We start from the raw sequence: 20,766 nt of genomic DNA, 5'->3' as shown, positions 1-20,766 counted from the left end.
CACTCTGTCTTTCAGATCTATGCCCTTAAATCTATTTCTCACTTCCACTGTATAGCCCTAGGGATTTGATTTAGGCCACACCTGAATGGTCTAGTTGTTTTCTCCACTTTCTTCAATTTCAGTCTGAATTTGGCAATAAGGAGTTCATGATCTGAGCCACAGTCAGCTACCAGTCTTGTTTTTGCTGACTGTATAGAGCTTCTCCTTCTTAGGCTGCAAAGAATGTAACCAGTCTGATTTCAGTGTTGACCATCTGGTGATGTCCACATGTAGAGTCTTCTCTTGTGTTGATGGAAGAGGGTGTTTTTTATGAGCTGTGTGTTCACTTGGCAGAGCTCTAAAGCAGCCTTTGCCCTGCGTCATTTTGTACTTCAAGCCCAAATTTTCCTGTTACTCCAGGTGTTTCTTGACATCCTACTTTTGCATTCCAGTCCTCTATAATGAAAAGGACATCTTTTGGGGGGTCACCTTGCTTATTTAACTTATATTCAGAGTACATCATAAGAAATCCTGGATGAATCACAAGCTGGAATCAAAATTGTCAGGAGAAAATTCAACAACCTCGGTTATAAAGATACCACCCTAATGGCAGAAAGTGAAGAGGAACTAATGAACATCTTGATGAAAGTGAAAGAGAAGAGTGGAAAAGCTGGCTTAAAACCTAACATTTGAAATGCTAAGATCATGGCATTTGGTCCCATCACTTCAAATGATGGGGAAACAATGAAATAGTGAGAGACTTTATTTTCTTGCACTCCAAAATCACTGCAGATGGTGACTATAGCCATGAAATTAAAAGATGCTTGCTCCTTGGAAGAAAAGCTGTGACAAACCTAGACAATGTATTAAAAAAACAGAGATATCACTTTGCTGATAAATGTCTGTATAGTCAAAGCTATGGTTTTTCAGTAGTCATGTACAAATGTGTTATTTGGACCATAAAGAAAGCTGAGCACCAAAGGATAGATGCTTTCAAACTGTAGTGCCAGAGAAGACTCTTGAGAGTCTCTTGGATAGCAATGAGATCAAACCAGTCAATCCTAAAAGAAATCAACCCTGAATATTCATTGGAAGGACTGATGCTATGACTGAAGCTCCAAAACTTTGGCCACTTGATGTGATGAGCTGATTCATTGGACAAGACTCTGATGCTGAGAAAGATAGAAGGGAGGAGGAGTAGGGAATGACAGGATGAGATGGTTGCTTTTACTCCAGTCACACACAGGTTCAAAGGAGGACCCTGGGAAATCACTCTAATACTCTTGTCTGGAGAATCCCATAGACAGAGATGCCTGGGTGAGCTGCAGCCCATAGGGTTGCAAAGAGCTGGACATGACTGAAGTGACTTTGCAGGCACAACCAGTCACTTCCTTTAAGCACTAATTGCTCAATTTACAAGCCAAGAAATTACTCTTGATTCTTATCCCTTTTCACTCCATAAATTACATCAGAAAACCCTTGGTTTGATCTTATAAAACACACAGTCAAATTACAATTTTTCTCTTTTCACTGTTAATGCTTACTGTGAAACATTACCTAATGTTTCCTGATTTATTGCAATAGATTCTTTTTTTTTTTATGTGTGTGTTCTTTTTATTTTTTTAATTTTTTTATTTTTTATTTTTTTTTTAGTTTTTTATTTTTTAAATTTTAAAATCTTTAATTCTTACATGCGTTCCCAAACATGAACCCCCCTCCCACCTTTGTTCCAAAACATTCATTCTCTGCAGAGCAGATGAAGTGGATGTGTAACACTGTAAGTCAGATTGTTTACTTTCTAAACAGTTTCCTGTGCTTACACTAAAATTCCCTACTCTTTAACATTGTCTGTAAAATTTTCATGTTCTGGCCTTTTCTTAACTATCTGATAGTAGTATATACACTTATTGTCAATGATAGAATCCACATATAATGCTCATTATTCTGATTTGAATGCATGCCAAGCTTACTCTTACCTTAGGAAGTTTGAACTTGACATTCCTTCTCCTGGCATGATTGCTGCAGGTCTCCCTTTTCATGATCAAATGCAGCTGAAATATCTCACCAAATACCTCCAGGGAATATCTCATTTAAACAGCTAAATGGTTACTTTCCAACAAATAATTCTTTATTTTTTCACAACATTAAATGAGTGCTTTTTATATGTTTATTGTCATTTATTATTACTGGTACACACAGCAGGGAAATTTTACAAACACAGGGACCTAGTCAATATTGATTAGAAATTTAATTCTAGCACCTAGAATATAGTGCTTGAAGCAGAAAAGTCATTCAATAATTGGCATTGAATTAATGAACAGATAAAAAGGAATTATAGACAAACTTTGCTTAAAGAGCTTTTATTTTTGTTGTTATTGTTGTTTGGGGTTTTGTTGTAGGACAGTGAAAGTAAGATGCAAATTCTTGTTCCTTGTTCCTAATAGCATATTATCAAGATTTCTAAAAAGTGGATAATTAGATTCCATTAATTTTTTGTTTAAGGACAAAACATTTAAAAGGGAATTCCTAACATTGTCTTTTATTATAATTTCTTTCTTAAACTGAAATTTACGAAAGTCAGTCTTCTCAATGCCCCCTTCACCTCTTTGTTTCTGAGGGTATAGATCAGAGGATTCAGGAGTGGGGTGACAATGTTGTAGAAGAGGGTGAGGAATTTGCGTTGGTCCTTGGAGGAGCTGGCTCCTGGTTGCATGTACATGTAAATAATATTTCCATAGAAAAGTGAGACCACTGTGAGATGGGAGCCACAGGTGTTGTAGGCTTTGTGTCTCCCAGAAGATGACTGAATACTTAGTACAGCCCTCACAATGTAGCCATAGGAGATCAGGATAAACACTAAGGGTGACAGCACAATACCTATTGCAAGAATAAAGGCAATGCCTTCAACGGCAGCTGTATTGACACAGGCCATCTGAATTAGGGCAGGCATCTCACACAGGAAGTGGTCTACCTTCTGGTACCCACAGCGGGGTAACCACAGGGTCATTGGAGACATGATCAAAGAGTTGGCCACCCCACAGCCCCAAGCAAGGGACACTAAACCCAAGCATAACTGTGGATTCATGATCACCATGTAGTGCAGAGGCTTGCAAACTGCAACAAACCGGTCATATGCCATGACTGCCAGGAGTAGACATTCCACACCACCCAGACCCAGGAATAGGAAGAGCTGGATGGCACAGCCTGTGTAGCTGATAGTCTTGTCATATCCATTTAGGTTATACAGAAGCTGAGGGATGGAGCTGGTGGTGAAACTAAGGTCCAGGAAGGAGAGATGGGTGAGGAAGTACATGGGAGTGTGGAGGTGAGGATCCAGCCGAGACACCAGGATGATGGTGGTGTTGCCCACAAGGGTCAGGAGATATGCGATCAAGATAACCACAAAGAGGATTCTCTCCAGATGGGGCCGATCAGAAAATCCCAAAAGGATGAAATTTCCCTGGGCACTTTCATTGGTTACATCCATCTCTACTGCAATTCAGCAAAACTGGAAAAAAAAATAATAATCATGTACAGCCTCTAACTGTTCTGTATGCCTATCATGCTAATAAAATTTGAAACTTTTAGTGAAAATGTGTGACCATAGCTTAAAAGTTTAAAAATAAACAGAGAGAAATTACATAGAAATTTTATATACTGGCTATAGGAAAACTACTTAAAGCAAAACACAAAACATGAATATCATTAAGAAAATAAGCTTTAGTGAGAATTAAAAATAGAATAATTTTAAAGAGAATAAAAGAATAGAGAAAATAAAATATGCTGAGGAAATTTTCCTATAAAAATTAAAGATGAAAATATTATAAAACTTTGAGAGTTTGTATATTCTTCCTTTAGATTCTGAGGTAGCTGTACTATGATACACATAAAGAAAAAATTGCTCATTTGTACAATACCTTGCCCTGAGAGAAAGTTGGGGTGTCATTCTAAGATTAAATTTACTTCTTTTCCTTTTCTGTGATTAAATTTCCTGAATGTTTCTGAAGCTGGTTGGAAGTGGTTGATAGCTATTGGCATTCATTAATCCTGATAAAGTTCAACTTCTCCCAAATTACTCCCCAAAATCTCAGACTTGATAGAACATTTTGGGGTCTCTTGTCTCTACGGTTTTTAAATACCTGGGCCAGATGTGATTTATCCACCTCTTAGATGCCACCACAGATGATGAATTCAGTTGTCCTCTTGATCAGTAGAGCTTAGAAACAATACATTACTTAGTCATATCTATCTCCCATACTTTACACAGGTTAATATAGCACCTTGTGAATGTAGCTCTTTTGAATTACTCTCACTTTCTCCTCCAGATCCATTTATGAAAGATGTAGAAGATTACATCCAGGTTCATCCTACAATTCCAGTACCTGGATATTTGACTTGTATTCAGTAAAAGAAGGCTTCCTTTGTGGCTCAGCTGGTAAGGAATCCGCCTGCAATGTGGGAGACCTGGGTTCAATCCCTGGGTTGGGAAGATCCCCTGGAGAAAAGAACAGCTACCCACTCCAGTATTCTGGCCTGGAAAATTCCATGGACTATCCATTTGGTCGCAAAGAGTCAGACACAACTGAGCGACTTTCACTTCACTTCACTCAGTAGGAGAACCACAATGATTCACATTTTAATTTCCTATTGTAATAGTTACTGAATTCCTAATGAATCTGGAGAAAAGATTATTTTTAAAACTAGATTTTCAATACTGGGAAAAGTTACAATTTCTTTATCTAGTTTATTACTGCCCGGAAAATTTTTCACTCTTTTGGCAAGATTCAGCCTTCCTTTATGAAGTTTCTATCATTCTTTATTTGAAGCATTTTTTTATCTTTCTCTTCTGATAGTTTGTATATATGTATACATCCCCACATACTTATTTTCTTCTTAAGATACCCTCTGTTCATGTATATAGGCATTTATTTCACCAAACCTTGTATTATTCCTACCTTTTGATTATGATTATATCTTCTGGAAGTCTTAGGACTAATTTATTATTCTCTTTCTCGCATTGCTATTGAACACTTACATAAGAGATGTATAATACATAATACCAAATTGATTCAACTTAGAACAAAGTCACTTTATGCCCGTAAACTCTCTACCTAATTCTTTGGACTAAATTGCGTGTCATACTTATCTTTATACATACAATATCAAAAAATGCCATATTTCACTGCCGTTCTTAGAACACAATTAGCTCAGTGGCAGTGCAGAAGTGGGTTCCTAGTACCTGCTATCATATCAAATAAAATTTTTGATTGGACATTCATTCATATTCAATTTTAAATCTGTATCACCCCAACTTTTGACTTTTCTATATACTCCTATCCTACTACAGCTGATTAAATCATCTTGTTTTGGGCTTAAATTGGATGATGGGATGTTTTTCAACTATGTTATTATCTGCTTCTTGGTCTGTTCCCACCCCCCATTTCTTCTCACTTGCCGTGTCTTTCTATTTTCTCCCTATATCTCTACATATATATTTACTTCATTTAGTTCAGACTGGTTTTTTTTTTTTTTCCCCCTTTCAGGACATTTTTATTTGAATAACTTACTGAAGTTCATAATCTTCTTTACTTTTTGGGTCAAGGATATGAATATATTTTATCTATTTTATTTTGTATGCCCTTACATATAACTGCCTGTTATTTTATTCAAAATTTATTTTCTGTGGGATATCTATTAGATAACTCTAATATATTTTAAGCATTTGATTTTGTATAGTTTTGTGGTCCATTTAACTTTGAATTTGCTAATATGTAGCATGTGTTCATCTCCAATGTGCCCTAGCCTCATTTAACCTCTGAGCCACCAGGGAAGCCCCTAAGAATAGAGCTGATTCTTCTTTAGCCCTTTGTATATCTACATTCTCTGGAAGACAAAAAAAAAAAAAAAAAAAAAATTACTAATTAGCAATTCAGTGAACAAACTAAGAAATGAAAAAAGGTCAGAGGAAATAAGATATGAAAACTCTTACTCATTATTTTAGTGGCATGTTGCCGAGTGCAGAGTCAAAGAAACTAATGTTGTCTGAGTACAAAAGTAAACGAGACAGATAGTCTAATTCCAGCAAAACACTCTGCTCTATAATTTCTGTCTGTCCTTTGTCCTCTTCCTTTTGTGCCCGGAGAAGGTCCAGCCTGAAGCTGGTGGGCCGTGGGTGACTCCCTCCAATGTGATAAACAAAGAGAGTAATCCACGTGAGAGAGGAAAATGGGGAATCTCTCCTAAACTTGGTCCTTTCCTAATTAACACCAAAGGACCTCAATTGCCCTGAAGAGGGGGTTTTTATGGAGATGACAAGGCAAGGGTAGTCTCTCTGGAGAGAAGCCTGGATGACGGTTGCAGAGAGGATCTAGAACGATAGGGATCTTTATGCTCTGGGGCATTTCAAAGCCCCATGAACCATTAGTGTGTAAATTGGAAGGTTCAGAGACAGAAGTCACAGGGGAAGTCTATTGTGCTTTGGTATAACTAGATTTCTTTTTTCTCACTCTGAAACAGAAAATGAGCAAACCTAAAGTTTTTTTAATTTTATTTTTCCCTTCTTTTTTAATAGGAAATGTCTTTATAACATACTTTTAGCTAAAAATGCAAAATTAACCTGTAATTTTATAAAAGATAATGAATCATTTAATTTTCCTCTTTTTTTCCAAAAAATGTTTTACTATCCTAGTCAAGCAAGACACAAGCATCTGCTTATAAGAAGATATAGCACAGTATTGTCTCATTTCTCTACTTTCTTACCACAGTAGGATTAGGGTTCAAATGAAACCTGAAACTCTTCCATAGAGCAGTTTATGGTGAATGACATAGCAGTCTGTGTTCATAGATTGTGGTAAAGCATATGACTTGTTGGTTTTAATCTTTTCTGTATTTGAAAAGGGAGTGTCAGTACATATGTATTAATACTTTAGCTCCAAAAGTTCACTGGGTAAATTTGAACTAACGATCTATCCTGTTATGCAGTAACTTTTTTGTGCAAATATATTGCTGGTTCTCTCATAGGGTTTGTGGAAAATAGGAGATTAAAGGAATTTGTTAACATGATATCAGTTTGGTAACAGTGCATCAATCATCCAAATAATTTCATGAAAATGAAATCATCATACAAAGAGTTTCTTGAGCAACATTAACCAAATAAATCACTTAAAATCTTCCATTTGTTAGTCTTTTGCTTTCAAGAAAATAAGAGATATCTTTGCTTCATTTCTTCTCTTGGTACAAAACATAAGTTTTATTAGGAGCTGTGAAGCACACAGGAAATGTAGTAGTTGCCTGATAGATACAGAAGCAATTTAATGAATTTAATGAGTCCCAGTGCTGAAAGTTCTTCTGCCCAGGAGACTCTCTGCCCAAGAGACTCTGCATATGTTTAATTCTAAACTTGCTCTCCACACTTTGTCTCAGAATGCATGATCTTAATTCACTCTCCCTATACAGGTTCATGTGTAGCACTATCTGTCTCTTTAGCTGTAGGATGAACTTCTTATACTGACACAACATAAACTGATTAGAACCTAGTAGATCCAAGATGGTAGAAGAGATGACTTCCAGTAGACCTTGAGTCTCAGTTTACACTCATTGTAACACATAAGCAAGCTAAATCCATACACACCATCAATACACACTCATCCATACACACCATGACAATTCTGAGGCCGATCATCAAAGATCAAAAATGGTTAGTTGCTCAATTCCTGCAAACTTCTGGCCCTTCCCTAAAATAGTTGTAGTCCCACTCATTAGCCTATAAAATTACCCAGCTCATAAAAACAAACAAAACCATATTTTGAGGCTGCTCTCACCTTGTGAGATGGCTCAGTCTGTCTGTGGAGTGTTTATCTCTAAACAAATCCACTTCCTACCTATCACTTTTGTCTCTCACTGAATTCTTTCCATGATGAGACAACACAAACCTTAAGTCCTGAAACCAGATGTGTGAGCTCAATTGGAAGACCGTGGGCTTTGGGCTTTGGCCTCATGGGTTCAAGTCTCAGAGCAACCTAGAGACATCTGTGTCTGGTTAGAGATTCTGAACTGATCACCTTCTCCTTCTGGTACAAGAATGACAACTGTCACCTCAAATGCCCATCTTCACATGTTGTATTGAATCTGCAGTCTTCTGTGGCCCATATCTTCTTCCTTCATTGTTTGCTCTTTGTTTTTAGAGAAATATTGTGCTTTAAACAGTTTTCTGGAGCATTCAAATTTTTGAGAAGCTAAATATCTTTGTTTTAGCTTTTTACATGAAGGATATGGTTAGCTATAATATTACATTCAGGAAATTCTCAATTGTACTTCAGTTCATTATAAAGAAGTTGAAAACTATTCTACTTTCTGGTACTTTTTTACCTCTGTAAAAGCTTGTGACTCTATTATTTATCTTGAGCATACCAAATAGCACAATACTGTCATCCACTGACCTAAGAAGTCTCAAGAAGCACTTTAATGTGAACTTACATGACTTTCAGAGATCACAACTTAGGAAATGTTCTTGATTTAGTCCATTGATAGTCTTTCTTCCATTTCCTCTGTTCTCTAGCTGTAGAAGTGCTATTACTCAGTGTTGGGTCTGCTACACTAATTTTCTGTTTTTCCTCTTTTATGTCTCATTTTTATTTTTTTGTGTTTTTATTTCACCATTTCTTCATTTTGGTCATCTAACATTTCTATTGATTTTCTAAAACTGTTTATCATATTTTTAAGTAGAAAGAATTATTTTAGCTTTGTCAAGGAATGTTTCTGTCGATCTTATATTTGTTGCAGTTTATATCTTCTGTTATATTTCTTGAAAGTAATTCCTGCAAGGTTAATTCTTCTTCCTGATCTGTTTATATTTCTTCTATGTTTCATCATTTTGTTTGTTCTGTTTATATTTTTCATGAAAAGGAATCTCCTCATATGCCTCATGATCCATCTTTGTTCATACAAATGAGTATCACTCAATGGAAGTTCTAAGAAGAGGCAAAGTATTTTAAAAAATCAGTGAATATATGTATCAAATGAAGATAATGCTTTTCTGTGAGAAATCTAAACTACTATGGTCTTTGGTTCTCTTCTTTTGAACTAGTCAGCTTCTATGTATAGGAAGTTCCAACCACTTCCCCAAGGAGTATTAAAATGACTGCCAGAATAATGAAACAAATGGGACTAAATTGCTCTACAATTCAGTAGGAGAAGGATTACATACACTTCTGTTGTCAGTATGATCATCTTTCTGTGGATGCAATTGACATAACCTCTGGTTCAAAGCTTTAAGCTTTGAATTCTCACGAAATACTGTCAATCATCTAAATATGAATCTTTACATGAATTCTCCAAAATTAAAATAATGAAAATGAAATCAGTTAAAGTTAACCAAATTTTATGTCATCATATAAATAAACATCTTAAAGTAACAAGGTCCACTTTGGGGACCACATTGGGACTGAAGGTCAGTAATAAAAAACAGCAAACAGAAACATGTTATGGGCTACAGAGTTTCTGATTGAGTTCAGTACTACAAATTCTAAGATAGCCCTTAAAATCCCATGTCCCAGTACAGTGGTCCTCCAACCTTTTTGGCACCAGGAACTGGTTTTGTGAAGACAATTTTTCCGTGGGTGAGGGTGAGGAAAGAGTGAAACGGATGGTTCAGGCAGTAATGTGAGCCATGGGGAGTGATGGAGAGCTGCAGATGAAGATTTTTTCCAATGTAATTAAGATTGATTTAATCCAACCTTAGTTCTCCTATTGAGTTGACTTTGCATTATATATATATATATATATAAACTACAAATTTATGTATATATAAATTTATAAGATCAGTCTTATAAATAAAACATTTTTTTAATTTAAATGTTAGTTGACTAGAACATACAAAACCTGAATACTGTGTTTTAACTAACTAATTATAACCATATCAAACAGGTAAAGGACTATAGACTGCCTGTAACCTGGTTGGGCATTCCCCACTAAATATAAAACTATTAAACAGTGAAATCAATAAGACTTGATTTCACAATATATGTATACACCTCATCACACATTTCAACTTATCCAGAATACTAGTTTCCTAAGTTTAGCAAAACCACAGAATTCCCTTGTCATAACATTTTAAAATATCTGACTTTTATCTCCTTTGTAAAAAGGTAAGTGAATTTATTTATTGGTGTCTTTTACCTTTTAAGTAAATAGACTCAGATATGCATTTATCTTTCAAGATATTTGTTTTATTTTTAAACTATCTTATAAGATACTGAATTTTCTAAGAGTATTTTAAAATGAAACACAATCTTTGGTAGGAAAAAATATACTCTAAGGAAAAGGTATATACAATTTATACCACATCTTCCAAGGTTATCTAATTCTGATCTTTTACTTTTTTAACTATTTTAGAACTTTGTCAATGCAACCAAATATCTTTCGCCAGTAAAGTTAAAATTGGTCAAATAAACAATTTATTGGTTAAACTCTTACCTTAGCATACAAAAGTGGATATTTTACTTATTTTACCTCTAGCTTCCCTTCCTACCATGGTGGCTCAGAGGTAAAGAACCCATCTGTCAATGCAAGAGACCTGGGTTTGATCCCTGGATCAGGACGATTCCCTGGAGAAGGGAATGGCAAACTACTCCTGTATTTTTGCCTGGAAAATTCCATGAACAGATGAGGGTGGAGGGCTATAGTCCCTGGGGTTGTAAAAGAGTCAGACATGACTTAACAACTGAACAATAAAGTCTCTTTCTTCATCCCAGTTATATCATTCAAGCCCTAGAGTCTGACATACAGAGTGAAGTAAGTCAGAAACAGAAAAAGCAAATATCATATATTAATGTATGTGTGTGTATATATACATATACATATACATATACATATACATATACATATACATATACATATATATATATATATATATATATATATATATATATATATATATATATGGTGGAGCCTGGTGGGCTGCCGTCTATGGGGTCACACAGAATCGGACACAACTGAAGCGACTTAGCAGCAGCAGCAGCATATATATATAATTTAGAAAAATGGTACAGATGAACCTATTTCCAGGGCAGGAATAGAGATGCAGACACAGAGAACTTGTAGGCACAGTGGAGAAAGAGGAGGGTGGGATGAATTGGGAGAGTAGCACTGACATATATACATTACCATATGTTAAATGGATAGCGAAGGGAACCTGCCGTATAACGCGGGGAGCTCAGCTTGGTGCTCTGTGATGACCTAGAGGAGTGGGATGGGCACGTGGGAGGGAGGTTCAAGAGGGAGTGGATATATGTATACATATAGCTGGTTCTGGAGAATGAACTGGCAACCCACTTCAATATTCTTGCCTGGGAAATCCCATGGACAGAGGAGCATGGCAGGCTACAGTCCATGGGGTCGCAAAGAGTCAGACACGACTTAGCAATTAAATAACATGGCGGGCTCACTTTGTTGTATAGCACAAAATTACACAACATTGTAAAGAAATCATACTTCCATAAAAAATAAAAATTCTTGCAAAGTTAAAATACTAAATTACCTTTAAGAAGTGTATTTATGAACATATAAATGTAATTAATTATTCAAATAGCATAACTTTGTTGCGATATCATCTTTCCAAAAAATTACTTCATCTCCCTAGACTCTGACATGTATTGAGTAATTTTGTAAAACTGCTTTTGGTCTTAGGACAGTAGGTCTACAGTACTTTGACTACAATAAATCTAGATATTGGTATAAATATCTCTGGAAAAACACATACTATATGAGAAAGAGTCATCAAATGAAGATAGTATATGGGAGAATAGAGCTTAAGCCAATTCAGAAGTTTTAGAAAAGATGCCTCTTGGAAATCTAAAGATGTTTGAACTTACTGCATATTCTAGTTCCTTGAAGAGAAGCAATCAGACAACTGAGCAAATTCTGTCTCTTGGGTGAGTTTCTCACATGCAAGCTGTTAAGTCTCCTTTCTTGCCTATATTTCTGAAGATTTTCTTGGTTTTTCTGGGTACTGCATATATGTCTAAGAGTTTATACTACTGCTTCCTGAGAGATGCACTATTTCTTTGATTAAGTCAGTGTTTCAAGATTTATTTATTTATTCCAGTAAGGCTCCTAAATATGAGACTGGTGCTGTAACAGGGACAACAATTTACTCATATTCTTGATAGTACACTGCAACTTTTAAAAACTAATCTCTGTTGGAGATAAAGAATGAATGAATGAATGATATTACCTTTACCTTCCCATTCCCTTTTCCTTACCTCAACACACATACATTTTGAACTATGGGAAAAAGCTCTTTTCTGCTTCCTCTGGATGGCAGTATTGCTTAGCTTTGTGACAATAATAAGCTTTTCTATGGGCCAGGACCTCTAGTGGTAAAGAAACTGCCTGCTAATGATGGAGACTTAAGAGACACAGATTCAATCCCTGGGTCAGGAAGATCCCCTGGAGAAGGGCATGGCAAGCCACTCCAGTACTTTTTGCCTGAGAGAATCCCAAGGACAGAGGAGCCTGGTGGCCTGGAGTCTATAGGGCCACACAGAGTCAGACACGACTGAAGTGACTTAGCATGGCATGGCATGGGCAAGGAACACTTGTGTTCACATGTTTATGTGAACATTTCACTAGTTTCTAAGTCTGTGTGTTTCAGTTATTTCCTCTGAGCTGGGAAAATAACAAGTGGACCATAATATATTGTCTTTTGTATGCCAGATTCAAGTTGTTTGCTACCTTATGCTCATAAATAGCCTATTGCCTGTGTTTTATCAGGTAAGATATACTACCTTAGAAGTCTCCTTGGATATATTCAGGAGCAGGAATTTCAGTAAAACATTGGGGGACTAAGGAATAAGAATTTATCAAGTGCACCTTGTTTCACTGCTAGTCTAATTCTTTTTATCTAGGAACTGATGACAATCCAAACATGAGTGGAAGATTGTGTTTTTCCTTTAGCTGGCTCAAGTCAGGTCTTTGCTTATCCAGATTATTGTTAGCTTGAAAGATCATATAAGGACTCCTTAGGTGGCCAAAAGATTTAATTCCCACCATGTCAAGATTAGCTAACTATAGTCAGAAGTCTTTGGATGCACAGTCTGCAGTGTCTAATAAGTATATAAGCCTGTCTCCATGATACTCTTCCTGGCCTTGAATCTGTATATTCTTCCATTCCTAGGGAATCTGAGAATCTCCTTCAGTTATAACTTCTCATATACATTTCCAGAATAAAAAGGAAATTGATAAAGTATCTTTTAAAGGTTTTGGGTTTAAACATCAAGTTCTGCTCCTTTCTAGACATAGGAAGCGACTTAAAAAACATATTCTTCTATTTTGTTTTATGTATATGGGGAATTATAATAGGGGCAAATCTATGTAATTGTTGCAGATGTCATACAGTCTGTTTGACCCACAGCCAATGCACTGTTTGCTCCATGGGCCCAGGTACAAAGTGGCCAAGGTGTCAGTGAAGGGGACAGTCATGTGCTTAACCATATGATCCACCACCTACGCTTGGTCTACAGTTTCATCTTTACTGTTTATGCTACAACTGCTGCACGTCCCATCTGGTAACACTGGAAGTCATTACAGAGCTGCTGAATAGCAACATTCCCCGATGAACATAGTCTATGAAGAGTAGACCGCTCTGGACTCCATCATATAGTGTAGTGATTTATCTTTTCAAGCATAGTTGCAAAATCCACATGCATATTTGTCATCACTTGCTAGGGTGATTTCTGCCTGCTTGATTTTCTGTAGCCCTACATGGTGATCTGGCCTTCCCTGGTCAGATGGTAAAGAATCTGCCTACAATGCAGGAGACATAGGTTTGATCCCTGGGTCAGGAAGATCCTCTGGAGAAGGGAATACCTACATACTCCAGTATTCTTGCTTGGAGAATTCCGGGAACAGAAGAGTCTACCAGGCTACTGTCTATGGGATCATGAAGAGTCAGATACGGCTGAGATACAGAACTTGGGGAAACTCACATGGTGTTCTGCCCAAAAGAATTGTATTTTTAACATTGCCTCCCATCAGTGGGCACATTTTATTGTTAAGAAAATGTAGCAACAGGCTCAAATTCTTGGGTTGCACCAGTCATACCTAGAAGGGGTTGGCTTGATAGAGAAATGCAATGTTCTCCTGAAGGTTAATTATAGCACCAGCTTTGAGAAAGCACACTGCAAAGTTTGGGTCCCATCTGCCTAATGTGCAACACTCTTTAAAACAATAGCCAATGCATGGTGTTGACCTTCCCTTAGCTAAATTGTACAGATACAAGGAGGAATTGTAGGTGACTCTACTCACTGTTACACTTAATTATTTCTTGGAAGCATTTTTGGGCTTGGAACCATATTATTGGGCTTATAGGGTATAGAGGACCTGGTGTCCTTAGAGAAACGATTTCATACAAGAAAACTCCTAAGTTTCTGTTCAAGTGAAAGCTGAGAGTTTATTCTGGTTATTTAGCTCTTCATGCCATTGCCCCAAAAGCAAGAAAGCAGATTCCTGAACTGGATGGAGTAATTAGACTCAATTAAAAAGAGCATTGGAGAAGGAAATGGCAACCCACTCCTCTACTCTTGCTTGGAAAATCCCATGGACAGAGGAGCCTGGTAGGCTACAGTCCCTGGGGTCGCAAAGAGTTGGACACGACTGAGTGACTTCACTTTCACTTTTCACTTTCATGCATTGGAGAAGGAAACAGCAACCCACTTCAGTGTCCTTGCCTGGAGAATCTCGGGGACAGGGGAGCCTGGTGAGCTGCCGTCTATGGAGCCACACAGAGTTGGACACGACTGAAGCAACTTAGCAGCAGCAATAGCAAAAGGAGCATAAGGCAGCTGGAGCATCTCTAAAAACCCCATGATCACTGACTCTGGACAGTGACAAACATCAGCAATAAAACAAGGATCCTGCATTAATGAAGGCATAGAGCCACATTACCACTGAGGTGCTGGCTGAGCCTATAGGGACCGTGAAAGGGAGTTAGGAGATAAAAGCCTAAGTTGTAACTTTGGCCTCACCACCAGCTAAAGAAATGGAGTAGAGCAGCTTGTTTATGCTTTTTATATAGTAGCTTTTGTTTTTGTTTTCTACAAGTGTTAGCTAATGTTTGAGACCTCAGGTGGGAATATGACCAGACAATTCATTCTGTCCATGTCGAGGGCTTGTACTTTTTATCCAGGCAAAGGAAAAGAGTGGAGGCTGATAGTCAAAAAAGCTAGACGGTTTTGAATCTCTTTTAGTTTCATGCTTCACCCGCTATGGATAGAGCAAAGACTTTGTCTTCTGGATTTCGATTGAGTTTGGTCAATGGGACATCACAATTCATGGAAAAAAGAGAAGAGCTTAAGAAGCTAAGAGTATTTATTACTTTGGCTCCCTTCTTGTAAGATCACTTCAGGGTGACTGTGTCCTTTGTCCAAAAGTAATTGGTTCTGGCAAAGTGGTCATATTAGTTCTCCATCTTTGTGCAACACATTACCACAGAGTTAGTAAGTTAAAACTAAACACAAATTTAGTATCTCAGTTTCAGTGGGTCATCAGCCTGTATATAGCATATCTGAGTCCTTTACACTGGGATTCACAAGACTGAAAGCAAGGTATTAGCTGGTTTGTGTTTTCATCTAGAGGCTTGACTGGGGAGGATTCCACTTCCAAGCTCATGCAGTTGTTGGCAGAATTCTTTTACTTTGGGTTGTGGAACTAATGGCAGCTTTCTTCTTTGAGGCCAGCAGAAGTTAAACACTTGGATCTCATTGAAAATTCAGTCTCTCGCTTTTGGACCATTGTGTGATTTAGTCAGAGCCACTCAAGATAATCTTTTAAAAATTAATCCAAAATCAATAAACTTGAAAGCTTAATGACACCTGCAAAAAACTTCACATTTATTATACAACATCGCTTAATCAAAGGACTGACATCCCACTACATTTGCCATGCTCTGCTTATTTGAAGGAAGTGTTAGTTCCCACCTGCACTGTGGGGGAGAGGAACACATGTAGGTGAGGGCATTGAGAAGGAACATCACAGGGAGTCATGTAGAATCTGCCACAACCACCACATTGTCAAGATTTTCTTTGATGCTCAGGTAATTATTTTCCAACTCTTAATCCTGTTTTGAAAGAGCCATCCTGCTTGATAGATGTCAACTTTCCACAGATGGAGAAAGTAAAGTTTAGAAACAATTGGCTTTGGCTCTCTTCAAGGTTATAAAATACAATAAAGAAGACTCATAAATGAATCTCTGTTCTGGCTTTTTTCCAGTGTGTATGCATTCCCTAAATATTCTGCTGCTTCCAAGAAGAAATGAAATATTCTTCACCCTATGGTTATCCTCTTAACTAAGTAGATTTTTTTTTAAGTTTACTAATTAAATGGATATCATCACTCTTATTATTTTTGATTGGCAGTTTCTAGTTACTTTAGTTCCCAGGTCAATTATTTAGAATACAATTGAAATTAATCAACTGTTAATAGGGACCTAATTTTCCCAGGTGTATCCCAAGGAATTTTTCAATTAGAATAGAGGATAATCCTGATTCTGAGAGTGAATGCACAATCGTCCCTGTGTCTTGCTTGTCACAGCAATGATCACATGGTCTGTGATAACAGTGTAATAAACAGAAACAAGTGGTATATGAAGAGCTTGACAATGTAGACATAATGATAAGTGCTTTTTCCTATCCTCAACACTTTCTTGAAATTAAAGTTTAATAGGTTAGTTCAAGGTAGACAGGAGGTGAAAGGTTATTTGTGGCTTTTGTGGTTGTCATTGTTCTGCTACAGTAAATGTTGCAGTGGATGAGAACAAAGAACAAGCATTCACCAAGGGGTCGGAGTAGATTCTAACAGGTAAAGTTACTATTTACTATCAGCTATGAGTGCCCCATCAATTTCTTGTGATTTTTGATAAAATAATATAAGTCAAGCACTTAACAAAATATTGAGACAAGTAAGTTATCTCCTAGATAACTTCTGTTATTACTTGTAACTAAGTGCTCCTTTGCTCCCTCTATCTGTAACTGCAGAGCAGTAATTGTTCCTCATTTAAGAGAAGACTGCTTTCCCCACGTGTGCTCTCATCTACTTTGTCTCCTGTCTTCTTTGAGAACTGTCTTTCTTCCTTCTTCATCCTGAGTGATTTCTTGTCTCTTACATCCATTGCATCTCAGGTAACTAACTGATAAAGAACCTGCCTGCCAATGCAGGAGTTGCAGGTTCAATCCCTGATTTGAGATGATCCCCTGGAGGAGGAAAAGAAACCCATTCCAGTATTGTTGCCTGGAAAATTCCATGGACAGAGGAGCCTGCCAGGCTACAGTCCATGGAGTCGCAAAGAGTTGACAAGACTGAGCACACACACACTTCTTCATCTTGAATGATTTCTTTTTTGTCACATCCATTGCATCAGTAATTACATACTCTAGTGTCAGTTACACAACATTCCCTTGTTGAGCTATTACGTCATTCATCTATTCAAAAATATTTCATGAGGAACGGCTGCCAGGCTCTGGAGATGATGAAACAAGATCCAATATTTGTAGAGTTTGCATGCACCAACTTTCTCTCTGATGAGGAAGAACTTTGTTTTTATTAGGGATGATAACATCTAGCAGTTTCTTGTGATTTAATTTTTAAATTTTTTATTTGACTTTAAATGTGAATTAGGTCAAATGTATCAAAACTTTTTTAAAAATCCACACTTCCTGTTGACTTGATATCTTTCCTCTTCCAATTATGCTTTCAGAGGACTTATCTTTAACACTCTCAACTAACTTTTTTCAAGAAAAAAGTCTATTAAGGGCAGAGGTCATTCCTTCCCCATCTCTAACTCTGGACTATTTTTATAGTCTTCCTTTCTTAGACAAGCACCATAAAAATGAGGATTAAGTTTTATCTTGTCCTGTATTAAATGTTCAGCTCATTAGAAATCCTAATGCTTTCCTAAAACTGCTTTCAAAGAGGTTTCTAATATCCCTGGGATTGTCACAACACATGGGACATTTGCAGTTTCCTTTAATGACTCTCTGATCTCACTGATATGTACTCCTCCCTTTAGCCAGTTTTCCTCATTCACCTCAACTAGTTCTATTCCTCCTTTTCAATCATTTCTTCTCTCTCTCTCTCTCTCTCTCTTTTTTTTTTTTTACCACTCATAAAGTCCTTTGCCTCAATTGACCACTTCAACATTTATCATTTCCTGGAATATATCTGTCTTCTTCATGGTTTTAACCATAATTATTTTCAGAAATTTCCAAATAAATACCTGATGTAGGTTCTACATAGAATTTTAGACTCTTTTTTAGGAAAGAGAGTCTCCAAAAGGACCTTCAACTCAAAATGTTCAAATTAAAATCCAGAGTTTGTAACCCACACATAGACACTTGACTCCGATATAACACCTGTTCTTTCACCTAGCAGTTGTCATATCTTTAATTATTTTACTTTTTATATTGTAAAGAATCCGCCTGCAATGTGAGAGACCTGAGTTTGATCCCTCGGTTTGGAAGATCCCCTGGAGAGGGGAAAGGCTACCCACTCCAGTTTTCTGGCCTGAAGAATTCCATGGACCGTATAGGCCATGGAACAGAGTCGGACACGACTGAGCAACTTTCACTTTCACTATTTATATTATATATCTATGTGTCTGTGTGTTCAATTTTATTCAATTGTAAGAATCTTTGTAGTCATATCTGCTGCTATAACTCTAGTTCCTGAAAAATTAGCTGGCACATAATAGGTGCTCACCATATTTAATTGACGATGAATCAGTAGATGAATGATGTAGTTTTGGTTTCCTTTGCAACACCTACCGTGAAGATGAAAATTGTGGATAGGTCTAATAGGTGAGACTCATTGTGGAGTATTAACTTGCCACATGGCTATAAAATATCTTGCCTTGCATGGCTCTTCAAACCTCCTTTCTATCTGCTAGATAGGAAGCTGCTTGATTCATGAATATCCTTGAATAAAGGCAAGAAATTTATTTTAAATTTTTCGGTTGAATTTTTATTTTAACAGAAAAAGAAACTTTATTGTGGTTAAAAAAGCAAAATAAAAGCTATTAGTTTCTCAGGTGAAGAAATACTGTACTTTAAACTGCAGCATCTGCAGGACTTGTTAATACAAAGACTCCAACTTGTAGAACAGGAAAAAGTTTTCCTGGGTCCTCTTAGGTCTGAAAATTAAAGTGACAAGGATAAATTAACAAAAGAAAAACACATGAATTTATTTAATATAAGTTTTAAGTGACATGGAACTTCACAAGGAAATGAGACTCCCCCCCAAAAAAAGACTTGGCTCTGAATATTTTTATGCTAGGTTTGATGAAGAGTGGACTGTCATGGACGAATGTGATAGTTTAAGGAGTATGAGGTAAGTGCAGTAAACTCTGGGAAACTTAGTTTAGCCTATTTGCTAGAATTCTTCTTATTATCCCTTTGTCTTTAGAGATAAGAATGTCCCATTACTCCAGGTTTGGGGGGGGAGCACCTCTCACATGGGAATTTTATGACATATTTCAGGGGACATGAGTGAGGGAAAGGTCAGAGTCTTTTAGCTTATATCATTCTCTCAAACTCCTTCTGTTTAAACTATTCAACATGCTAAAGTACCATGTTTTGAAGTAACATTTCCTGAACCCCACTAGTCCACTCAGGATTGCATACAAGTGATATAGCACAGTGGCTAAACTACTGCATTCTTATTCTCCCAGGAACTGGATATTAAAATAGAGGAGCTCTAACTTTCTCTCTTGTAATGTAGATGTGACACTACCCATTTCACTATCTTTAATGAGGATTTAATGAGTAAATGCAGGTAAAACCTTAATAGTGGCAGCCACATATCAAAGACCCCAAAAGTGCTAATTGCTTTTGTGTTCAGTTGCTCAGTGTGTTCAACTCTTTGTGTCCCCATGGACTGTAGACCACCAGGCTTCTCTGTTCATGAAATTTTCCAAGCAAGAATACTGGAGTGGGTTGCCATTTCCTACTCCAGAGGATCGCGACCCAGGGATCAAACCCACATTTCTTACATTGACAGGTGGATTCTCCAGCACTCTTGTCACTTGGAAAATCCTAATTGTTTTTAGCAGTATAGAAAAAAAAAGTTGTGTTTCTGAAGAAAACTATTATCTCTGGCATACATGTCTGGCTATCAGATTCTAGTCCCTTTCATTGAATTTGAGCTATTTGTACTTTTTGTAAGTTGTAGGCAATTACTAGATATGCATGTCATGCCGTGTCTAGTAGACATTTAATTGACTGCCTTTCACCCAGTGGACAAAACAGTTTTGCTGTATTCTCACTTCAAATCAACATTTCTTAACTTAGCAAAGTTTTACTGGCTTCAATTTCCATTAAGCTCTTTATAGCATCTGCCTGAACACCTCAGATCCTATGAGTAAAAGAAAAAGAAAAAAAAAAAAACCTTTAACATGAGTTCACTGATATTTATGAGTCATGATTTTACTGAAAGTTATTTTTTAAAGTATGCATGGTAATTGTGACATTAATAGGAGAGGGAGTCCCGGCTGTGTTCTAAAAAAAGAGTTGATTGGACAAGAATCAAAATAGAGATAGAAAGTAAAAAATAGGTAGACAAAAAATAAAACATAAGAGCTGTTTAAAAAAGAAGCACCATTAATAGAGAATAAAAAAGGAGTACCTGAAAAAAGAGTTGCAGTCAACAGGAAATGATTGGAACAGAAACCATTCACCCACTAGAGAAGCCAGTTTATCTTATTCTGTCCTATGTCACATGTTGATGAAGTTTTAACCTCAA

The 20,766-nt window shown here is 36.9% G+C and overlaps 1 protein-coding gene across 1 annotated transcript; it reads right to left on the bottom strand.

The window, feature by feature from the left end:
• Positions 1-2,521: 2,521 nt before the first annotated feature.
• LOC138441583 (olfactory receptor 2W3-like) lies at positions 2,522-3,472 on the bottom strand. The gene has a single exon (XM_069592705.1). The coding sequence runs from the start codon at positions 3,464-3,466 to the stop codon at positions 2,522-2,524; it is 945 nt and encodes a 314-aa protein (XP_069448806.1). The 5' UTR covers positions 3,467-3,472.
• Positions 3,473-20,766: the final 17,294 nt, after the last annotated feature.

This window comes from Ovis canadensis, chromosome 5 (assembly GCF_042477335.2).
Source record: "Ovis canadensis isolate MfBH-ARS-UI-01 breed Bighorn chromosome 5, ARS-UI_OviCan_v2, whole genome shotgun sequence".
Classification (NCBI taxonomy): Eukaryota; Metazoa; Chordata; class Mammalia; order Artiodactyla; family Bovidae; genus Ovis; species Ovis canadensis.
The sequence above is the reverse complement of the archived record's forward strand: the minus strand, read 5'-3'. Positions and strand labels throughout refer to the sequence as shown.

Bases quoted from the DNA above. Each gene is read 5' to 3' on its own strand.
- LOC138441583 (XM_069592705.1), bottom strand. From the start codon at position 3,466: ATGGATGTAACCAATGAAAGTGCCCAGGGAAATTTCATCCTTTTGGGA.